The 19,122-nt window shown below is 42.6% G+C and overlaps 1 protein-coding gene across 1 annotated transcript in view; it reads left to right on the forward strand.

Annotated features, from left to right (window-relative positions):
- Positions 1 to 18,817, forward strand: part of LOC134477736 (endogenous retrovirus group K member 24 Gag polyprotein-like) — a 266,810-nt gene extending 247,993 nt beyond the window's left edge. Inside the window, exon 2 of the mRNA XM_063256797.1 lies at positions 14,681 to 18,817. Coding sequence (XP_063112867.1) covers positions 14,681 to 16,036 — 1,356 coding nt within the window. The 3' untranslated portion in view covers positions 16,037 to 18,817. The remainder of the gene's footprint in view (positions 1 to 14,680) is intronic.
- Positions 18,818 to 19,122: the final 305 nt, after the last annotated feature.

The raw sequence follows: 19,122 nt of genomic DNA on the forward strand, positions 1-19,122 counted from the left end.
TGTGGCCAGAAAACCTGGAGTACACTATCTTCCTTGTAGTATATACATTTCTTGCATTATTTATTTATTTATTTATTTTTTTTTTTGGTCTTTTTTCGTTTTTATCGGTACTAGGGATCGAACTCACGACTGCCTGCTTGCAAGGCAGGCGCTTATGCCGCTGAGCTAAATCCCCAGCCCCCCCTTTTGCATTATTTATGCCCAAATGGTGATTGACTGGCCATTTCTTATAACTGAAAGCGTTTAATTGATATTAAAATGCTTTCATTGCACATATGATTACATAAGCACAATAACTCCATGACGAAGGCTTTAAATTTACTCTCCTTTTCCAGAGAGTGTCATCAGCTGAAAAAGCAGGGTTCTCTGCTTGGAACAGGCATAAGTCAGAACAAGATTCACAGAGATAGACCTCATCATGGCCACGCGACCCTCTACTAAGGGAAATAGGAACCTTGTCACTATTCTTCCTGGATTCCTGTTCCAAAGCCTCCCAGAAGCTCTTTCTTTATAAACTGGGCTCTCTCACTGATACTTTTTATGTGCTATGAAGCATAAACAGACATATAATATGTGCCACAGACATATAATTCAATTGTGCTCAGACAACTTGATATTTCTGAATTTTCTTTCCTCTGTAATTCTACTGTAAGTTCTTCAAAGACAGAGATGCTATCCTGAAATCCTCACATTCCCAAAGTCTCCTGTGTGATCTTTTGGAGGGTGACTGGATCACAGCATGGAGCCACTGATGTGAGGAGGTGGGGCCCAGCTGCAGGAGGTGAGTCACTGGGGTGCACCGGCCCCTTTCCTCTCACTCTGGCTCTTGCCCTGCTCTCTGCTCCCAGGATGCCCAGCTTCCTTCTGCCACACCCTTCTGCCATGATGCTTCTGCCTTGGCAGCAGCTGACCATGGACTGAAACCTCAAAACCATGAGACTAAATAAAACTCCTTTAAGTGTTGCGTATGGGCTATTTTGTCCCAGCAAGTGGGAAAGTCTGGGTCATCCTGAGTGAAGAGGAACTGTCTTGGGCTGAATTCAAAATGTATAAAATACTTCATGTATACAAATAACACAGCTTGCAATTTGGATATTATAACATTTTTTAGAAAGAAGACAACATAAAACTAGTGGGTGAGCTGACTTATTTTTGTGAAACTTATACATCGTATCTGGTTGTATGGAAGTAGTTGTGATTCTTAGTGAGCTTTCAAGGCGCTCATCAGAATTGATCTAATTTTACCCCGTGTAGATAGATTGAAGAATTATTCTTAGAAATCACTGAGTTTCACTTGCAACATCACACAAGTCCATATAGTGACTGACACACACAAGTTTGATTGAACTGTGTGTGGTGGGCATCGGGGTAAGGTCAGCACTGCCCTGACCTCTCCCATTCAGTTGCCACCTACACAGCCCCACACGTTAATACCACATACATTAGTCATGAAAATATTGCTAAAAATCACACAGTAATGTTAAAAGTTTACGGTCATGTGGGGCCACATTATATGCATCCTATGGGTCCACAGGTTAGGCACACCTTTCAGATGCTGAATCAATAACAGATAATTATTGGTTGACTTAATTAAAACAGGTAAACCTAAAGAAACCATGGATTATAAATAATAATTTTTCTCAAGAGCTCAAAGTCCAGAAGACAAACCATGCCTTCCCATGAAGCAGGCTGTACCATGCAGATCAGTGAGAGACTCAGCCAGGAGTAGAACCACAGCTTCCCACTGCCAGCCTGTGCGGGCTGGGAACCAGGAGAGCATCCCTCCCTCCGCCCATCCAAAGGCTGATCTGGAGGACTCTGGATGAGATGATAGCAACTGAGGAGAAAGGAATAGCTAGATGCTTTTAGTGTTCGGTTGACCTTGCAGGTCTGGGACTGGTGGTCTGGCCATCTGCGTGGAGGATGGCAGTGTGTGTTGTGTAACTGTGAGGGATTTCTTTCTGTCTTGTTTTTGAAATCCAATTATTTTTTTCCATTTTACTGTTTTGTTTCATTCCTGTGTCTAGTGACATAACTGCTTTGAAGATAGCAATGTGCAGTATCACAACCACTGTCAAATTCGTGCCATCTTGTTTTGTAAACCTATATATAACTGGAGGTTTTTTTATTGTTGTTTTGCTTTTGTTTTATTGTTGTTTTGTTTTAGGTTTGCTCCTTCATTTATCTGGGTTTTTTTCTCTTAAAAAAAATTGAGCTCAAAGTCCAAAAGGCAGAAACACCTGAAATGAGAAATACTTTCATATTTTCCTTCTCAGTGTTTATTTTTTCCCACTGAACGATGAGGAGAGAGCTATGCTAAGTGAATGCATTTTTGATAACGAGGGGCTTTCCTAGCAGTGAAGGGCATTGTGCCTTCTCCGCAGAGGACTACAGGATGGGGACTTTAAAATCTTGGTGAAAATTGTAGAAGCCAGCACACACCTCTAATCCCAGCAGAAGGTTTAGACAGTGGGACTATAAGTTCAAGTCCAATTGAGGTAATTTAGCAATTTAGCAAGATTCTGTCTCAAAATGGGAGTGGAAGCTGGGGACGCTACTGCAAAGGTCTGTTCAATATCAAATACAGCAAAATTTAAAAAATGACTATTTAAAAAATTACCACAGCTTTTAATTTATATTATAGTCCAGGCCTCTGACAGTGATTGGCTAGAGAAAAGGATAGAGGGAAAAAAAGATCTCAAAAACTGTCTCATAGAAAAAAGGAAAAATATATATATATTTCCTAAATATATGTGAATATAAGATGTATTTTCCCCTCGTACATATTCATATATATATTTCCCTGGTGTGTGTGTGTGTATTAATTCCAGGACTCTTGTAAGTATAAAACTTGGCACAAATAATAAGTTTCTATTATATTTTAGCCATGTTCTCATTACTTTTTAAAATAGAAGTTTAGTTTTTGAGCACAGTTATACCTTTCTTCCTCGTTTTCTTTTTATAGCTCGTAGTGGTAGTTGCAGGATTATATGGTGGCTCTTTTCTCGGGTACTCTGCATAAAAGTTAAGCCTCAAAACAAACCAATAGGTACCACGATTCCACCAAGTTCCAGGAAGATTAAGTAACTTGCCCAAGGTAACACAGACTGCAGGGGACAGGGGAGAGATTGCATGCATGTGGTCTGGCTCTAGACTGGCAAACTTAATCCCTGTGTAAAAACATCCCAAATTCCACTGTGTGGCAAGATACTATCACATCAATGTGTTCTGTGAAAATGTTGACAGAATTTTGATCCTAAACTATGAAGCCTTGTACATCATGAGATATCCATCTAGCACTCTAGTTAAAAGACAGCCTGGGGACATAGATTCAGAAGCAACAATGATGGTGCTGCGCATGACAGGAAACACATCCAGTACTTGCTGTATATCAGACATGGTGCTAAGTGCTTTATATATACTAATGTCCTCAATTTCCATGATGACCCTACGAGGAAATACCATTACTATATCCAGAGAGGTCATGTGACTTATCCAGCACCACAAACAAGTAGTAACACAACAAGCAGCCCATCAGCAGTGTGTGCTGGATCCAGGATTTAAACTCAGTCCATCTCCAGAGTCTGATCTCTTTCCCACCATCTGCAATCAAATTGGCTAGTCATATCAGTTCCTGAAAAATCCATCTGAACACAACTGCCGCCACCGCAACAATCATAAAAGATCTCCAATATTGAAGTGTGCCATCTTTAGCTTTATAAGAAGAGGAGTATATACTTAGAAAATTTAAAACAATAAACCCAGTTGCTCTAGGTACTCTATTCCCAGCTAGCATTCTTCTCCTCTATTCTCCATTTCCTGGTTAGTAGTTCTTTACCATTCACACAAATAGATTCACACACACACACACACACACACACACACACACACACACACACACACACCCAGCTCCCTTAGAAAAAGGAGCTCTTTCTGCATTATTCTGACTCTTCGCACTTGAGACTTACAGCTCCTTGAGTTGCAATATTCTTGAAACAGAGGAGGAGATCAGTCGAAAACCATTAGCGGATTTTCTTAGAAAATTGCATGCCCCCGTCTCAGTGCTGTCGTGAGGATCAAAGTGAGAATGTGCATGACACCGCTTTGAACACTCTTAAGGCGCGCTCGAGAATGTAAGGGATTGTTATTGCCACTGGGCTCCAAACAAAACACCATGTCCTTATCCCAAAACACTTCCCTTAAACACAGAATCAATGGGAAGGCAGGCCGTGAGGTCTACGGGCTTTCTTTTTATTAACAGACTTCAGAGATTTCTGTGGGGTTTTGCCGACGTGATTAGTATTTGTGTCCCGGGTGTTATACAAGACTTGCATACAAATACTGCAGGACGATTCATTGAGGATCTGCCTCAACCGATGACACATATTTTTCCAGGAGAATTTTCACTTGTTGTTGCTACAGTCAGTTTAGTACTCAAAATATGAGTTTCTTTCTTGTAGGAGTGTTTATGCTGTGCCTGGGATAAAAAGCATTCCCATTGTAGCCGCATAAATTCTCCTTTCAATCAGTTCCTGTTTGAGGCACAAAACGTGAGTGGGAAGAAATATGCTTAGATGATCTGTTGGCTATGTGACCACGGTTAAACCAACTTGCCACATGGCCCGCATAAATCCAGAAAATGTCTTTGGACCTCAGCTTTTCTAGGTACAAAATGGGAAGGATGGACTAGAATGTTGTGATCTCTTTAGACAGTCATGTTTTGTGTGTCTCTCTCCCTTCTGGAGTGTTCAAAATTAAATGTGGCATACTTCTGCTTTAATTCTAATACTCACTGAGGCTCCAGAGGGAAATGTGAGACTTCATACTACTTTCAGTCTAATTGAAAATATAGCTGTATAAGCAATAGAGTGATTTCATTTGATCCTTTCCATAAGTCTAGAAAGTAGTAATTATTTCTAAGTTCAAAATTATATTTATTCAAAATGTGGGAAAGATATCAATATAAAAGTATAAGAAATAATGAAAGCACAAAACATTTCTAATCTTTTGACTTTCTCTCACAGATGAAGCAGTTGGAAGTCAGAATGAGCGGTTAATAAGTGAAGACCTGGCTAGGTAGCTCAGTGGTAGAGCTCTTGTCTTCGCTGAGTCCAGGGGGTCGGGTTCCACCCTCAGTGCTACAAAAACAGAACAAAATAAAATTTAAAAAAACTCTTCCAGAATTTCACCTTTAAATCTAGCTTCAGAGTAGTGTAATCTCTTCTATTAGAACTTCCTAGTCCCATTGGTCTTGTTTCTGATGGTCTGATATAGCTGCAAGGTGAACAAAATATTACCTCTGCATTATTGTCAGAGCTGGCTCAGGGGAATGTGTTACACAAGAGCTAAGTAAAGGAGCCAGAAGCGCACAGCCTAATTTCACTGAGTTTCCAGAACTGACAGCATGACATATTTGTACTTATTTGCTTATGAGCATTCATACATGCAGAGCTGAGTCTGAAACTTGCTTTTATTACAGCCTGGTAAAGACATTGCAGGCACTATATAATGTCACTAATCTAAAACTTTTAAAAACTTTACATTATTTATCAATGTGACCCTAAGGAAGTATATGGCTAAACTAAATTCACAGAAAACACACATACGCACATGTACACACACACACATACACACACAACCTGTAAGTTTAAAGAAACCAAAGATGCATTATAACAAAGTCATTTCTCTATATTTTTCTATTTAATGAGTGTTGTAATGGTCCATTTGGATTAAAAAATAAATATATAACTTGGTTTAGAGGTTGAATAATATTCTATAAAATAGGTACCCTTTATTTTCCCATTTACCGTGCCACTATTAATGAGTACTTCAAGTGTTATCTTGTTTCTTTTTTAGACCATAAACATTATTATGCATATAATTTTGTTCTGTAATTTAGAACCTTATTTGTTGTTGTTTTGTATTTATAGTATGCATTTTTAAAAAAACTTCCTATTAGAAATTTAATATATTAAAATAAAATATGTTTCATATATTTAGTCAGCTTACTTTCCTAAAAGGTTTCACTTATTGCCAAATCCCCACTTCCCATCAGCCTATGACATGGACTGGTAATTTATAAGATCTTCTCTAATTCACAATGTTTCGTTCTTTTTGATTTTGTTAGCTGGATGAGACAAAATGATACCACATTAGTAATAAATTAGGCATTGCCACACCTACTGAGGTTAAGCCCCTTTCATTTATTTGTTTTAGGGCTTTTGGATTTCTTCTTATGTGAATTTCCTATTTTTATCATTTGCTCAATTCTGTAGTTTGCTTTTTAAAATTTATTGGGATCCTTGGCATACTGAAAATGTTAAAGTGTTGGTTGCCATGTATTTCTTTTTTCCCCTAGGACAGCATTCCCTTTTGATTTTGTTATGCTACTTTTGGACATGTTAAAGGACATCTCTTTTCCTTCGTGGCTTCTATGCTTTCCTATTTGTTAGAAAGGTCTCTCACATGAAAGGTTCTTCAAAGGTTGGATTTTATTTTATATTTTAATTTAAAAACATTGAAATATTTAGTCTATCTGAAATTCTTTATAAGATATTGACATAGCGGAAATAATATGTAACTCCCAATCTGCTAGATGTCACATACACCAAGCTCCTGTTCCCCAAAATCAAAGAATGAATTCTAAAGAACGATGAAGGTTAAGAGGAGGAAAACTTAATTGAGAGAGAGAGCTCCTGAGAGACAGGAGGGGACCTAAAAGTGGATTATCAGTGAGCCTGCTTCTCAGTGGAAATTTTATGGAGCAAAACCATGAGGTGGGTACAATTCAGGTAAAGGCTGTGATCATCCAATAAGATTACAAGAATAGCTACTTAGGTAATGTTGATCCAATGGGGAAGCAGGTCATGTAGCAAGTGCACATGGAAAGAACAAAGACCTTCTTTAGGAAGGGATGCATCAGGGTGACTGATGTCTATTTAGACTTTACCGAACCAGGTGATAGCACTTACCTTATCCCTGGGGAAGGCAAGCAGGTCTAGTCATTCTGTCTTTGTCTGGAGGCCTGGCCTCCCACAGATGTGCTTCCAGTCACAGCTGGAGTGCATTTCATCCTCAGCACTGACTCCATCGAGGGGCTGGCCCTGTCTGACTGCCTAAATATTTCTACCTAACTTAGCTGTCTACAGTAATACCAGTTAGGGCATCTTTTCTTCAAGAGAGACAGTCAGTACTATTTCTGTAAGTAACCTATTTTCACTGAATTGTAATACCACCGCTCACATTTGAAGTTCTCAAGTATACTTGACTTAGATTTTCAGATTTCCTATTAGGCTGCAGTGCCTTCTTTCTTTCATTTTTCTTCATTGCATCAGTCTTATACTTCAAGAAGTGTACTTTGAAGTCTTACTTTGCTTGATTAGTTTTCACTAATTAGTAAAAACAGAATGAATCAAATTTTAAAAATCAAACCATTTAAAAGCTTATTATTCAAACGAAAAGGACAAATGGAAACAGGCAATAAATCAGTATTACCTGAGTGATTTTGGAACTGTCTTGTACCTCCCTCAACTCTGACTTCCCCATTGATAAACTCCTCAGAGTTGTGGGAAGCTAAGGAAACTGGACACTTAAAAACAGGTTGTGAGTTGTAAACAGGGTTACAAACGTGGGGCCCCATATGTCAAAGCGCCTGGGACATCTATTTCTTTATGAGTATGCAAATGTGATGCTATCTTCTAAAACATCTTCTTTCAGAGCAGAATAGAGAGATGTTCTACAAGGCATTACAATCGCCTGTGTTTTCAAAGACCTGGTCAGCTAATTGGGAGGAACTATACAAGACAGAAGGCAGCGATGAACAATGCAGTGTGGAAAAGCCTGCTCCCCAAATCCCCAGGTTAAACAGATTTAAGCAGCCCATGCTGCTGGCCTGGCCCCGGGGAGGAGCCTAAGAGGATCACTTCCCCAGGGCAGGCTGGGTAAAGGGTGAAAGGTTAACAGGCCAATCCCAGGACAAAGTGTTGGCCCGAATTAGGTATTTAGAACATTTGCTGAAGGACTTAGTCAGCTGAGTTCTTTATTTCCAACAGCAAAAGTATTTAGGGAGCAAAAGAGACTTTTGTGTGGAAGAATTTGGGAAATCCATTTGGGTCCTCTCTTGTCAAAGGGAACCAAAAAGGTTAAAAACTTTCCCTGTATTTCAAAGAGACATATATAGATTAAAACAACACTGAAACTTGTTTTGCACATCAAGAACCAATACCCGATGTAACACTCCTTGTTCAAGAACTTTGACTTGAAATTAATCATCCACAGAGCCATCAGAACTGCCAAGAAGTATAACTTGTGGCCTGGTCCTCTGCTATCTGAGTATTTCAATTTTTTTTTTTTTTTTTTTAATCTTTCAGGGAAAACGAGTCCTCCAGTAATGTCTGGATTTGGGACAAAAGCAGAAAGAGAGAAGCAGTTTTAGAGTTTGAGAAATGAATTGTAACTACACACATGCCCTCCCAAACTCTAGGGTCTTGAAGTTGCGAAGGATTTAAGTACTGGCTTTTAGCTATGTTGTTATTCAAAGATAGAATTCTTGTAGCAAGTAGATTGCAAATCCCATTGAAGACAGAACAAAATGTTTCATTAGATTGTTTTAGAGGACCATATAACCCAGGCTTAATAATTTAAAGCAACAAAAATTTAAAAGCTAGGACAATGTCCCATCTTACAGGAATTGAAAAACACACTATACAATAAATGAAGAAGTCTGACCAGTAGTCAAACAGTAAAATGCATACAATCAGTTAACAAATGAAGCCAGCGGATCAGTATAAATTATGCAGCCCTTCCATGTAACATCCTGGCTTTTCCCATACATAAAGACAGTTAATTAAAACTATTAATTTGTATTTCCATCTGAAATTAACAATATATCAATAGCTCATACAGTACTAGTTTTCTACTCATTTATAAATTTGGCAGGTGGCATATTTAGGCAACTCGTAAAGTGAGTAATTAAGATAATAAATTCGGGGTGACTTTTTCAGAGCATGAACAGTAGGTAAGCCCCTAAAGGACAAATAAAATTAAAAATTTTTTTTTTTCTAATTCAAGAGACAGACATGGAATAAATATAAATGGATCACGTTTCAGAACAACGTACTTACACACAATCTGAATAAGCAAAGCTTTTAGGAGAGCCAGTTTCAGGCCTTGTGTGGCCATTTCATAGAAACAAGTGTGTGGGTCATTTTTTTCAAGGATGATTTGAAAATTAACAGTATATTTTTTTTTAGTCTTTTTTTGAGACAGAGTCTTGCTAGGCAGGTCAGTCTGGCCTTGAGCTCACTTTGTAGCCCAGGCTTGTCTCAACTTTGCAAAGATCCTTCTGCCTCAACCTCCTGAGTAGTGGGATTACAGGTGTGTGTTACCACACCCAGGAGAACTTACCTTCTTAGTTCATACAAGTTTAACTTTTTTAAAGTGCTTGGTAAATTTTGAATTGGCTACCACTAGTGAAAAGTATAACACTTTGTATTTGATGTAGGAATCAAATAAATCAGGATTTTCCTTCAACAGTAGGATGCTTGCTATTATTTGGTGCCAGTTTTATTTACAACAAGTTAAGTAAACTTTAACCTATTTTAAAGTACTGAGGCTGACATCCTTCAGCTGCCTGGTGGTAGGAGCTGAATGTTTGATCTCGCTGGTCAGACTGATGGCGGGGGGGGGGGGGGCTCCCCTTACTTTAGAGTTTGGATTGTGGCTATTCATGGTGTATATTTGTACTACACATGGAAAAGGTCCCTGTTCAATTTTTCCTAGTGCCAGAACTCTCAGATGACCTTTGTGAATTCAACCATGTTGGCAAAGATAAAATACAAAGGATCACATTAGCAAATCCATATGAATTTGGTGTCAATCAGTCACATAAGAATTTATCAGGTGGTGCCATGGTTTGATAGGTAACAGGAAGTAGAGAGATAAATCTTTTATAAGGGAGAAGGAGCTCAAAATTTGCAGGCAGGGAGTGAAAAAGATGTGTCATGTACATGTACCAGCTCCCCACAAGGAATGGTAATCCTTATGCACCGCAAACATGTACTAATAAAAATTTTAAAAGGGGGGAAAAAGCAGAAACAAAAACGAGACCTAGTTGCTGCCTTCAAGTAACTTCTAAGCTGCTAGAACATTTGAAACCAATACAATTTATAGCAACAGAGATGATGAGACAATACAGGAGTATAGAACTGAAAGAGAAAAGGGTTTCATGGGCAAAGAAAGCTGGTTGGTTTCCTCCCTCTGTTACTCACAATATGGTTTATCCTGATACTCAGCATCAGTCTAACCTCAGTGTTATATACTCACCCCTCTGTAAAATTCTGAATGACACCCATTCTATCAAGTAATTCTAGGGATTAGTTTGATGAAGTATGTCCCAGTGGCTAGCAGCATCTGGCACTCGACCAGAGCTCAGTGGTGTCAATTTTGTTCCTGCCTTATTGAAAAGTAGAATATGATTTCCATGCTCTAATTATATATGCTGATGGGCCACTGAGACTATGAAAAATAGTAAAAATTATCTGTATGGATGAGGGAATCAGAGATTATATTTTTCTTTTTAAGGGTTTTTATTGTATTGCAGTATTCCTTGGAATATTAATAAGAGTTACAACTTTTAAAATCTAACTTATCCCGGGGGATAAGAGATAATCCTTGTGATAATGGGTGTGTTGACTTACTGTTTCCCAAAAGAGATAGTCTGTAAAAAAATCAGGTTATAGTATGTAATGGTCTCTTTTCACTAAAAGAAAAGGAGAGATCTGAATTTTTTTCAAGCCTGATTTTCTTGTTATACAAAAATTTCTTTTCTTTCTCTCTGTGTGCCAAAGATCACTGGTGCTCCAAAGGACCACATGTCAAAGATGTCTCCGTAGAAGCATGCTCTCTGCGGGGACGGGGCCATCTTCCCTTCTCGCAGTGCTCTCTGTTCAGAAAGACCATTAGTGACATTAACATGGGGATCAGGGAAGAGTAAGGAGCCAGAATCATCCAACTGTCAAGTCCAGACTGAAAGCCCTTGTGCCAGAGAAACAACACTCCTGGAGTCGGGCTCTCAACTCATCAGCCTTTGGTTCCTGGATGAATGGGCTACCAAGCTCACTGGCCAGTGTATAGCTCCGCTTGCACCCTGACCCTGCTTAAAGACTATCTGTGCTCCCAGAGGCCCTCAGAAGAAACACAAACTCCAATACAGGCAAATGTGGGCCTACAGCTTGGCAAGCTGTGGCCTTCCCTCCTGTAGAATCCCTAGTGCAGCCAAGTCAGCTGAGAGTAATCTAAGCACATGCTCTTTGGGTCTGCACATCCAGTTAGGCCCCTTCTCTTCATGGTCTCCAGCAACCATATCTCTTGTCTCTTGAGACAAAGAAGGATGCCTTATAGATCAGTTCTAGAAGGTTCTAGAAGTTCACAGTGCTAACAATGAAAACTAAAGTTTTAAAACATTAACTCATTAAGACTAGATGCATTAGATTACACATGATATTAACAGTATAGCTCTGATCCCTAGTTTCTGACTTAGTGAAAGACAGCTGGACTCTCACATGTGTACCCTTGGCTTTCAGTTAGTTGGGATACTTTTTCTGGGTTGAAGTAGGCGAGGGAAATTGGCCTCACAGATACGTGGTAGGAAATAAATGAGTGTTTTAATAACTGTGTCAGGTAACTGGGAGTTTTATTCTTCAAAATTGCACCCACACTTGCAAAGGATGATGTCTGGCAGGTTAGTGGCCATATGGAATTTAAGCCATTTAAACCATGAATTTTCACATTCATTCATGTTAAGTTTACTGGTCTATCAGACATTCTGAATAGATCTTTTACACATACTTGATTTTGTACCATCATGCTCAGATTATTTGGAAAATATCTCTGCATTAAATTATGCATATTGTCCAAATGTTGACACATTTCATTCTACAATATCAAAGCATTACTTCCCTTAGTATTGTCATCATATCACTGAAAAAGTCTATCCTGGGGCATGTCAAACTCTTTCTGGGAAGTACACTTTCCTAACATTTTAATTTTTGCATGAAATCTCAAATGTTATCACTGAAAATACATATTCTCATTTGTTTTCTTTTTAATAAGTGGCCCACCTCATTTTCAGAAAAATATGTCAGATATCCAACCCTGAAAAAGCATAGTCTGTCAATTGCCCTTTCAAGTAAAAGTGATGTTTCATGAAATAGCAGCTGGCATATCTCAATTTGAGCAATCATGTGGTGCTTTACCACGAGATTAATCATCATATTTGAAGATCTGTTTTTACACAGGTGGGGGAAACTGACTTGTGAAACAATTACAGCTCAATATGATCAGTGTTAGAATGTCAAACAGTGGGAACACAAAACAGTGTTTGGCTCTCCTTGGAAAGCCTGAGAAAAACTGAAAAGTGCTTTGTGTGTCTTTCCCTGGTGTGTCAGTCAATTTTGTGTTACTGTAATGAAATACCTGAGGCAGGCTACTTCATAAAGAAAAGAGGCTCACAGTTCCACAGGTACACAGTCCAAGACCGGAAGGCCCCATCAGCTAGGCCTCCTAGTACTAGATGGTGTCACACTGGCAGAATGCATGGGGGAGGAAGACAGTATCTCCAAAAAAGCAAGCCGTAGAGAAGGTCAGTGTGCAGGCTTAGATCTGATAACAACTCTTTCCCTCACCAGAACTCACTCCGGAAAAGCAGGACTCCTTTTGGGGGTCACTACCAGAAATGATCTATGGACCCCTTCCTGGGCCCCATAGGGCCCTCTTAAAGGATCCATCGCCTCTCCCACTGCCATGTGATTAAGCCTGAAAACCTGAATACTCGGGGGGAAAATCACAATGCCAGATCATCACACAGAATATTATAAAGATACGCAAGGTCAGGATATAACAAAATTAACTCTTTTTATGGCTCAGTAAGAGAATTAAGACAACCTAGAATTTTTCCTTTCCTGCAGTGTGTAGCAATCAGACACACAGAGCCAGAATTAGCAGTGTGCCCCCAGCTCGTGCCAGAGCTCCAGTTTTCCCTACCACTGCTTCTGTACCGGCAGTGTAAGGTTCAGTGACAAACAGCAAGTCAGTTGTCAGTGCAGGCTGAGAGCAGAGTTCACAGATCCACTCTGGAAATGTTTATGCTGGACCCTAACTAACGTGAAGGAAAAGCCCTTCCTGTCCAGAATTGAGACAGCCAGATGAGACTGTGTCCCAAGAAATCGCACCTACTAGCCAGAGCAATTAGACAAGAGAGAGAAATAAAAGGGGTAAAGATAGGAAAAGAAGAAGTTAAATTATCATTGTTTGCAGATGACATGATACTCTACATAGAAGACCCCTAAACTCCATTGAAAGACTCTTAGATACAATAAATGAATTCAGTAATGTGGCTGGATACAAAATCAATACTCAGAAATCAATAGCATTCCTATACACTAACAACAAAATCACAAAGAGGGAAATAAGAGAAACCACACTCTTCACACTAGCAAGCAAAAAAAATGAAATATTTAGGAATTACTCTTATGAAAGAAGTGAAAGACCTATACAGGGAAAATTATAATACACTGAAAAAAGAAATTAAAGATGATCTCAGAAAATGGAAAGATATCCCTTGCTCATGGATAGGAAGAACAAACATTGTGAAAATGGCCATTCTCCCAAAACTGTTATACAGATTTGTTGGGAGCCGCGTCTGTGATAGTTCGCCTTACTTGGTGGACGTGCGGCCTGTAGTAAAGAGTGAAGCCTGAGGTAGATTACCCCTCCCATCGAATATGTTAGTTTCCTGCTTACCGCGTAAACAACCCGCTCAACAATATAGTCTGCCTAGCAACTGATGATGTTAGCCAATCAGCTTGCCTTGCTTACTTTAACATGATTGGACACTGTATCCGTATATATACCGGTGCCACCCCTGGGAGGAAGTAGAAGCCAGGTAGAAGCCCGGAAGTAGAAGCCCAGAAGGAGCTGCGGAGAGCGGACCGATAGAGGCTTCGGGGCAGACTGAAGCACAAGAGGAGCCGCGGAGAGCGGACCAAAGGAGGCTTCAGCTGGGAGAACCCAGGGCAGGCTGTACGGAGAAGAAGAATAAAAAGAAAAGGTTGTCCACTACCAGACTATGTCGTGTGTCCTTCCTGCCGGCCGGGAGCGGACATCGACATTTGGTGGCCCGTACGGGGACTGATCACCCCCGCGACGTGGAAGTGGACAACGCTCCAGTACAGAGCTGCGAGACAGGTGAGTTGGGGATAAGCCTGGGCTCTGGGTGGCGCGCACCTACAGGGCTTTTAGACTCCCCTCAGGCTCACGCGTAAGTGGCGGATTTTTGGGCCTCACGCGGTGAGTAACATATTAAAAAATGGGAAACATGCTAGGTAGCGGCACTAAGAGCGAGGGTGGTTGTGGAGAAAGCTCTCAAGAGCTTACAAAAGTACGCAGGGTATCTGAGCAGGCCCAGTCAGGGAGCTCCCGAGAGGGGTCCGTCAAGGGGAACAAGGATGCTAAGGAGGAGGACGGGGCTCTAGCCTCGGAGTCGTCTGACTCCGAGGACGAGGGAAAGTTGAATGGCAGGGAGGCCAAAGAGACTAGCTGTCAGGAGCCTAAGTCGCTCCATAAGGAGTCGGGTCTGCGGAAGAGTAGAGAGCTCCTGAGTGCGCCCCGGCGCGAGAGGGAGGCAGAGCCTTCCGCCCCACCTCGGGGGCCGTTTCCGGAGGCGATCCCTCGCCACGAGGCGGCCGCCTGGGAGCCCCCCCCCCTTTCGTCAGAACAGGAAGTGATGCACGGGCCCCCATTCTCCGACCAATCACGGCCACCGTCTTATGCTCCGCCGCCGGCGGATCGGTATTTTCACAGGTGGCTTTGGCAGGGGAGACGCTTGTTTCATGAGGTACATCCACCACCTGGGATGGATAGTGACCCCTACGAGATATTTCCTGTACAAGTAGCTATGGGTCAGGGACGCAATGTATGGGAGCCTTTTGAGATAAAGCAGATTAGAGAACTTAAAAATGCAGTTACAACCTTTGGGCCGACTGCGCCTTACACCATTGCCATGCTGGAGAATCTGTCTTCTGGGCCCCTCACCCCCGCGGACTGGATTCAGCTGGCAAAGGCCTGTCTGCCCTCGGGCAGTTACCTGGATTGGCGAGCCTGGTATGCAGAGTTCTCTGCCGAGCAGGCTGAGAAAAACGCCAATCGAGGAAACCGGGGGTGGAACAAGGAAATGCTTATGGGAGAAGGTCGGCACGCTGATGACCAGACCCAGTTCCCCGGCGCTGTCTATGAGCAAATCAATGCCATAGGACTCCGCGCCTGGAAGCAAGTAAGTGGTGCTGGAACAGCCTCCTTGTGTCTTTCAAAAATAATTCAGGGTACCACAGAGCCATTTGTTGACTTTGTGGCCCGAATGCAAGATGCTGCCGATAAGATATTTTCTGATCCGGGAGTGGCTCAACCGCTGGTAAGACAGCTGATTTTTGAGCAATGTACAAAGGAGTGCAAGGCAGCGATAGCTCCTCATAAGAACAAGGACCTCAATGCCTGGATTAGGATATGCAGAGAGATAGGGGGGCCGCTCTCCAACTCGGGAGTGGCTGCTCTCCTGGCCGCGGCTATACAGCAGAGGGGACCTCGCGGGTTAGAAGGGGAATGTAAGGCTAAAGGGTGTTTTGCCCGCGGGGAGCCAGGACACATTAAACGTCACTGCCCAAACAATGCAGATGCTAGGCCTCGTCCTAGGAATGAAGAACCATATGTTTGTGGGCGATGCAAGAAGGGATCACACAAAGCTGAGGAGTGTGGGTCGGTCTTTGATGCTCAGGGCAACCGTATTTGTGGACAAGATGCTAGAGAGCCAAAAAACGGCCAGAGGGGGCCCCCTTCACAGGCGGGCCCCCGCCCCAGAGACAGGACAGCTCAGGGTGGCAGCCTTCAACAAGGGCCACCCCTGGGTCAGCAGGTGTGGACCTCAGTGTCACCTCCAGACTTATACAGAAGATCACCATTAGGACGGATGGCGTTAGGACCCTAAATGACATGCAAAAGCTATTGGGAGACATTAATTGGATTAGGCCATATTTACATATACCAAATTCAGATCTCAAACCCCTGTTCGACCTTCTGAAGGGAGACCCAGATATAGCCTCCCACAGGAGGCTCACTCCTGAGGCAAGAGCTGCCTTACAGAGAGTGGAAAAAGCCTTAGGTGGGGCTACCTTACACAGAATTGAACCAGGGCGACCCTTTGATGTCTGTTTGCTACAGACTAGTCTACAGCCCACAGCGGTGATTTGGCAGAAAGGACCACTACTGTGGATACACCCTAAGGTCTCACCTGCAAAAGTCATAGAGCATTACCCGGAGGCAGTCGCTTCATTGGCCCTTGAAGCGCATGATAGAGCTGTCCAACATTTTGGCTCAGGACCACAAGCCATCCGAGTACCCTATACCGCCAGCCAGATCAAGACCCTGGCTGCCTGCATAGATACATGGGCCATTCTGAGATGTGTTTTCCATGGGGATATAAACAATCAATACCCTAAAGACCCTATCTTGTCATTTGTCACTCAGCACCCTATAATTTTTCCAAAGGTTACTGCCTCTGAGCCATTAGTCCCAGCAACTACAATATACACAGATGGCTCTAAGACGGGGATAGGCGCCTATGTGATCCTAGGCAAGCCCCCGGTTACCATACAATTTGAACCAGATCAGCCTCAGGTGGTGGAACTGCAGATCGTTAAAATGATTCTTGAACGGTTCTCAGAGGCCATTAACATTGTCTCCGATTCTAGGTATGTGGTCAATGCTATGCAAGTGCTTGAGACTGCCGGTTTAATTAGATCCACTTCCACAGTGGCTGGACTGTTCCTGTCTATCCAGACATTGCTTCAGAACAGACACCATAAGGTCTTCACCACCCACATAAGAGCACATACATCCCTGCCAGGGCCTATGGCACAGGGGAATGCGGCTGCTGACACTGCCACTCGCCCGTTATGGATTTTTACCTTACTAACACCAATCGAGCGAGCCCGTGCCTTCCATGATAAGTTTCATGTCAATGCCAGGACACTAGCAAACCATTTCCATGTTTCTAGAGCAGATGCACGAGATATCGTGCGACTATGTGACTCCTGTGCCACATACAAACCTGCCATACCGATGGGAGTAAACCCTCGAGGTTTAATCCCTGGTGATGTTTGGCAGATGGACATCACACATATACAGGAGTTTGGGACTCTTAAATATGTTCATGTTTCCACAGACACCTGTTCTCACGTCATATTTGCAACAGCAGAAACAGGTGAAAAAGTGTCTAATGTGATCAATCATTGCCTGGCGGCTTGGGCCGCATGGGGCAAACCAAAAATATTAAAAACTGATAATGGACCAGCCTATATAGGCAAAGCTTTCAATGAGTTCTGCAAAATGATGGAGGTTCAATTAAAACATGGTATCCCATACAATCCCCAAGGTCAAGGAATCATTGAGAGGGCTCATAGAAGCCTCAAAGAAATTTTACAAAAACAAAAAGGGGGAGTAGGCCAAGGCCTGGCCCCAAAGGCACGATTATCCATGGCACTATTCACACACAATTTTTTAAATTTAAATAATGATAATCGCTCCCCAGCTGTGGAGCACTGCAACCCTTCCCCCAACCATAAAGGGTGGGTGAAGTGGAAAGATGTCCTGACAGGACAATGGATGGGCCCGGATCCAGTGGTCAGCTGGAACCGAGGCGCGGTTTGTGTTTTCCCACAGGAATCGGGACGAGAACCACTGTGGATACCGGAGAGACTGACACGGACAACAAAGCCCTCGACTAAAGATCAGACCTGCCCTACTGGAGATCCATCACAGACCAACCAATAAGATGAATAGAAATAGCGGTAGCCCGAAATGGACAAGAAGATCCTCAGGCATATGCATGGCTCGCTCGCCTAGCCTACGACCGAGTCTAGGGACGGTGAGCTTCCCACACTCCTCCTCTAAAAAATTATGATATAGCAGGGTAGATGAGTCAATGACGGGTAAGAGCGTGCCTCCCCAGCATGACTCGACCTAAGCCAGGCCCTACCCCATCCTGCACGTAAGCCGCTGGACTGTTAGATGCTGCCCAGGTCTAAATTTCTCTCCGAGGGGATTTCTTTACGGAGAGGAAATGAGTGCAAGCTTGTGTGCATCCAGGTTCCGTCCAGTTTGTGCCTGGCCCTAGAAAAAGGACGAGGGCCTCAGGGCCTTGGCAGACCATGGCATGGCCAACCAGGGTCTAAGCCAAGGACCTACGGTGGGCCTACGCATAGGGCATAAGCCTCTGCACCCAGTCCAGGAAGGGCTACGATGCGCACATTCATAAAAAATAAAATAGGGGGAGATGTTGGGAGCCGCGTCTGTGATAGTTCGCCTTACTTGGCGGACGTGCGGCCTGTAGTAAAGAGTGAAGCCTGAGGTAGATTACCCCTCCCATCGAATATGTTAGTTTCCTGCTTACCGCGTAAACAACCCGCTCAACAATATAGTCTGCCTAGCAACTGATGATGTTAGCCAATCAGCTTGCCTTGCTTACTTTAACATGATTGGACACTGTATCCGTATATATACCGGTGCCACCCCTGGGAGGAAGTAGAAGCCAGGTAGAAGCCCGGAAGTAGAAGCCCAGAAGGAGCTGCGGAGAGCGGACCGATAGAGGCTTCGGGGCAGACTGAAGCACAAGAGGAGCCGCGGAGAGCGGACCAAAGGAGGCTTCAGCTGGGAGAACCCAGGGCAGGCTGTACGGAGAAGAAGAATAAAAAGAAAAGGTTGTCCACTACCAGACTATGTCGTGTGTCCTTCCTGCCGGCCGGGAGCGGACATCGACACAGATTCAATGCAATCCCAATAAAAATACAATCAACATACCTTATAAATCTAGAGAAATCACTCCTAAATTTCATCTGGAACCAGAAGAGACCTAGAATCACAAAGGCAATTCTAAGCAGCAAAGACAAAGCAGGAGGCATCACAATCCCTGACCTGAAGTTATACTACAAAGCAACAGTAGTAAAATCAACATGGTACTGGAATCAAAACAGAGCCGAAGATCAATGGAATAGATTAGAAGATACAACCACAAAT

Source organism: Cavia porcellus, unplaced genomic scaffold (assembly GCF_034190915.1).
Source record: "Cavia porcellus strain 051 isolate PalLab524CR breed Dunkin Hartley unplaced genomic scaffold, mCavPor4.1 scaffold_9, whole genome shotgun sequence".
NCBI lineage: Eukaryota > Metazoa > Chordata > Mammalia > Rodentia > Caviidae > Cavia > Cavia porcellus.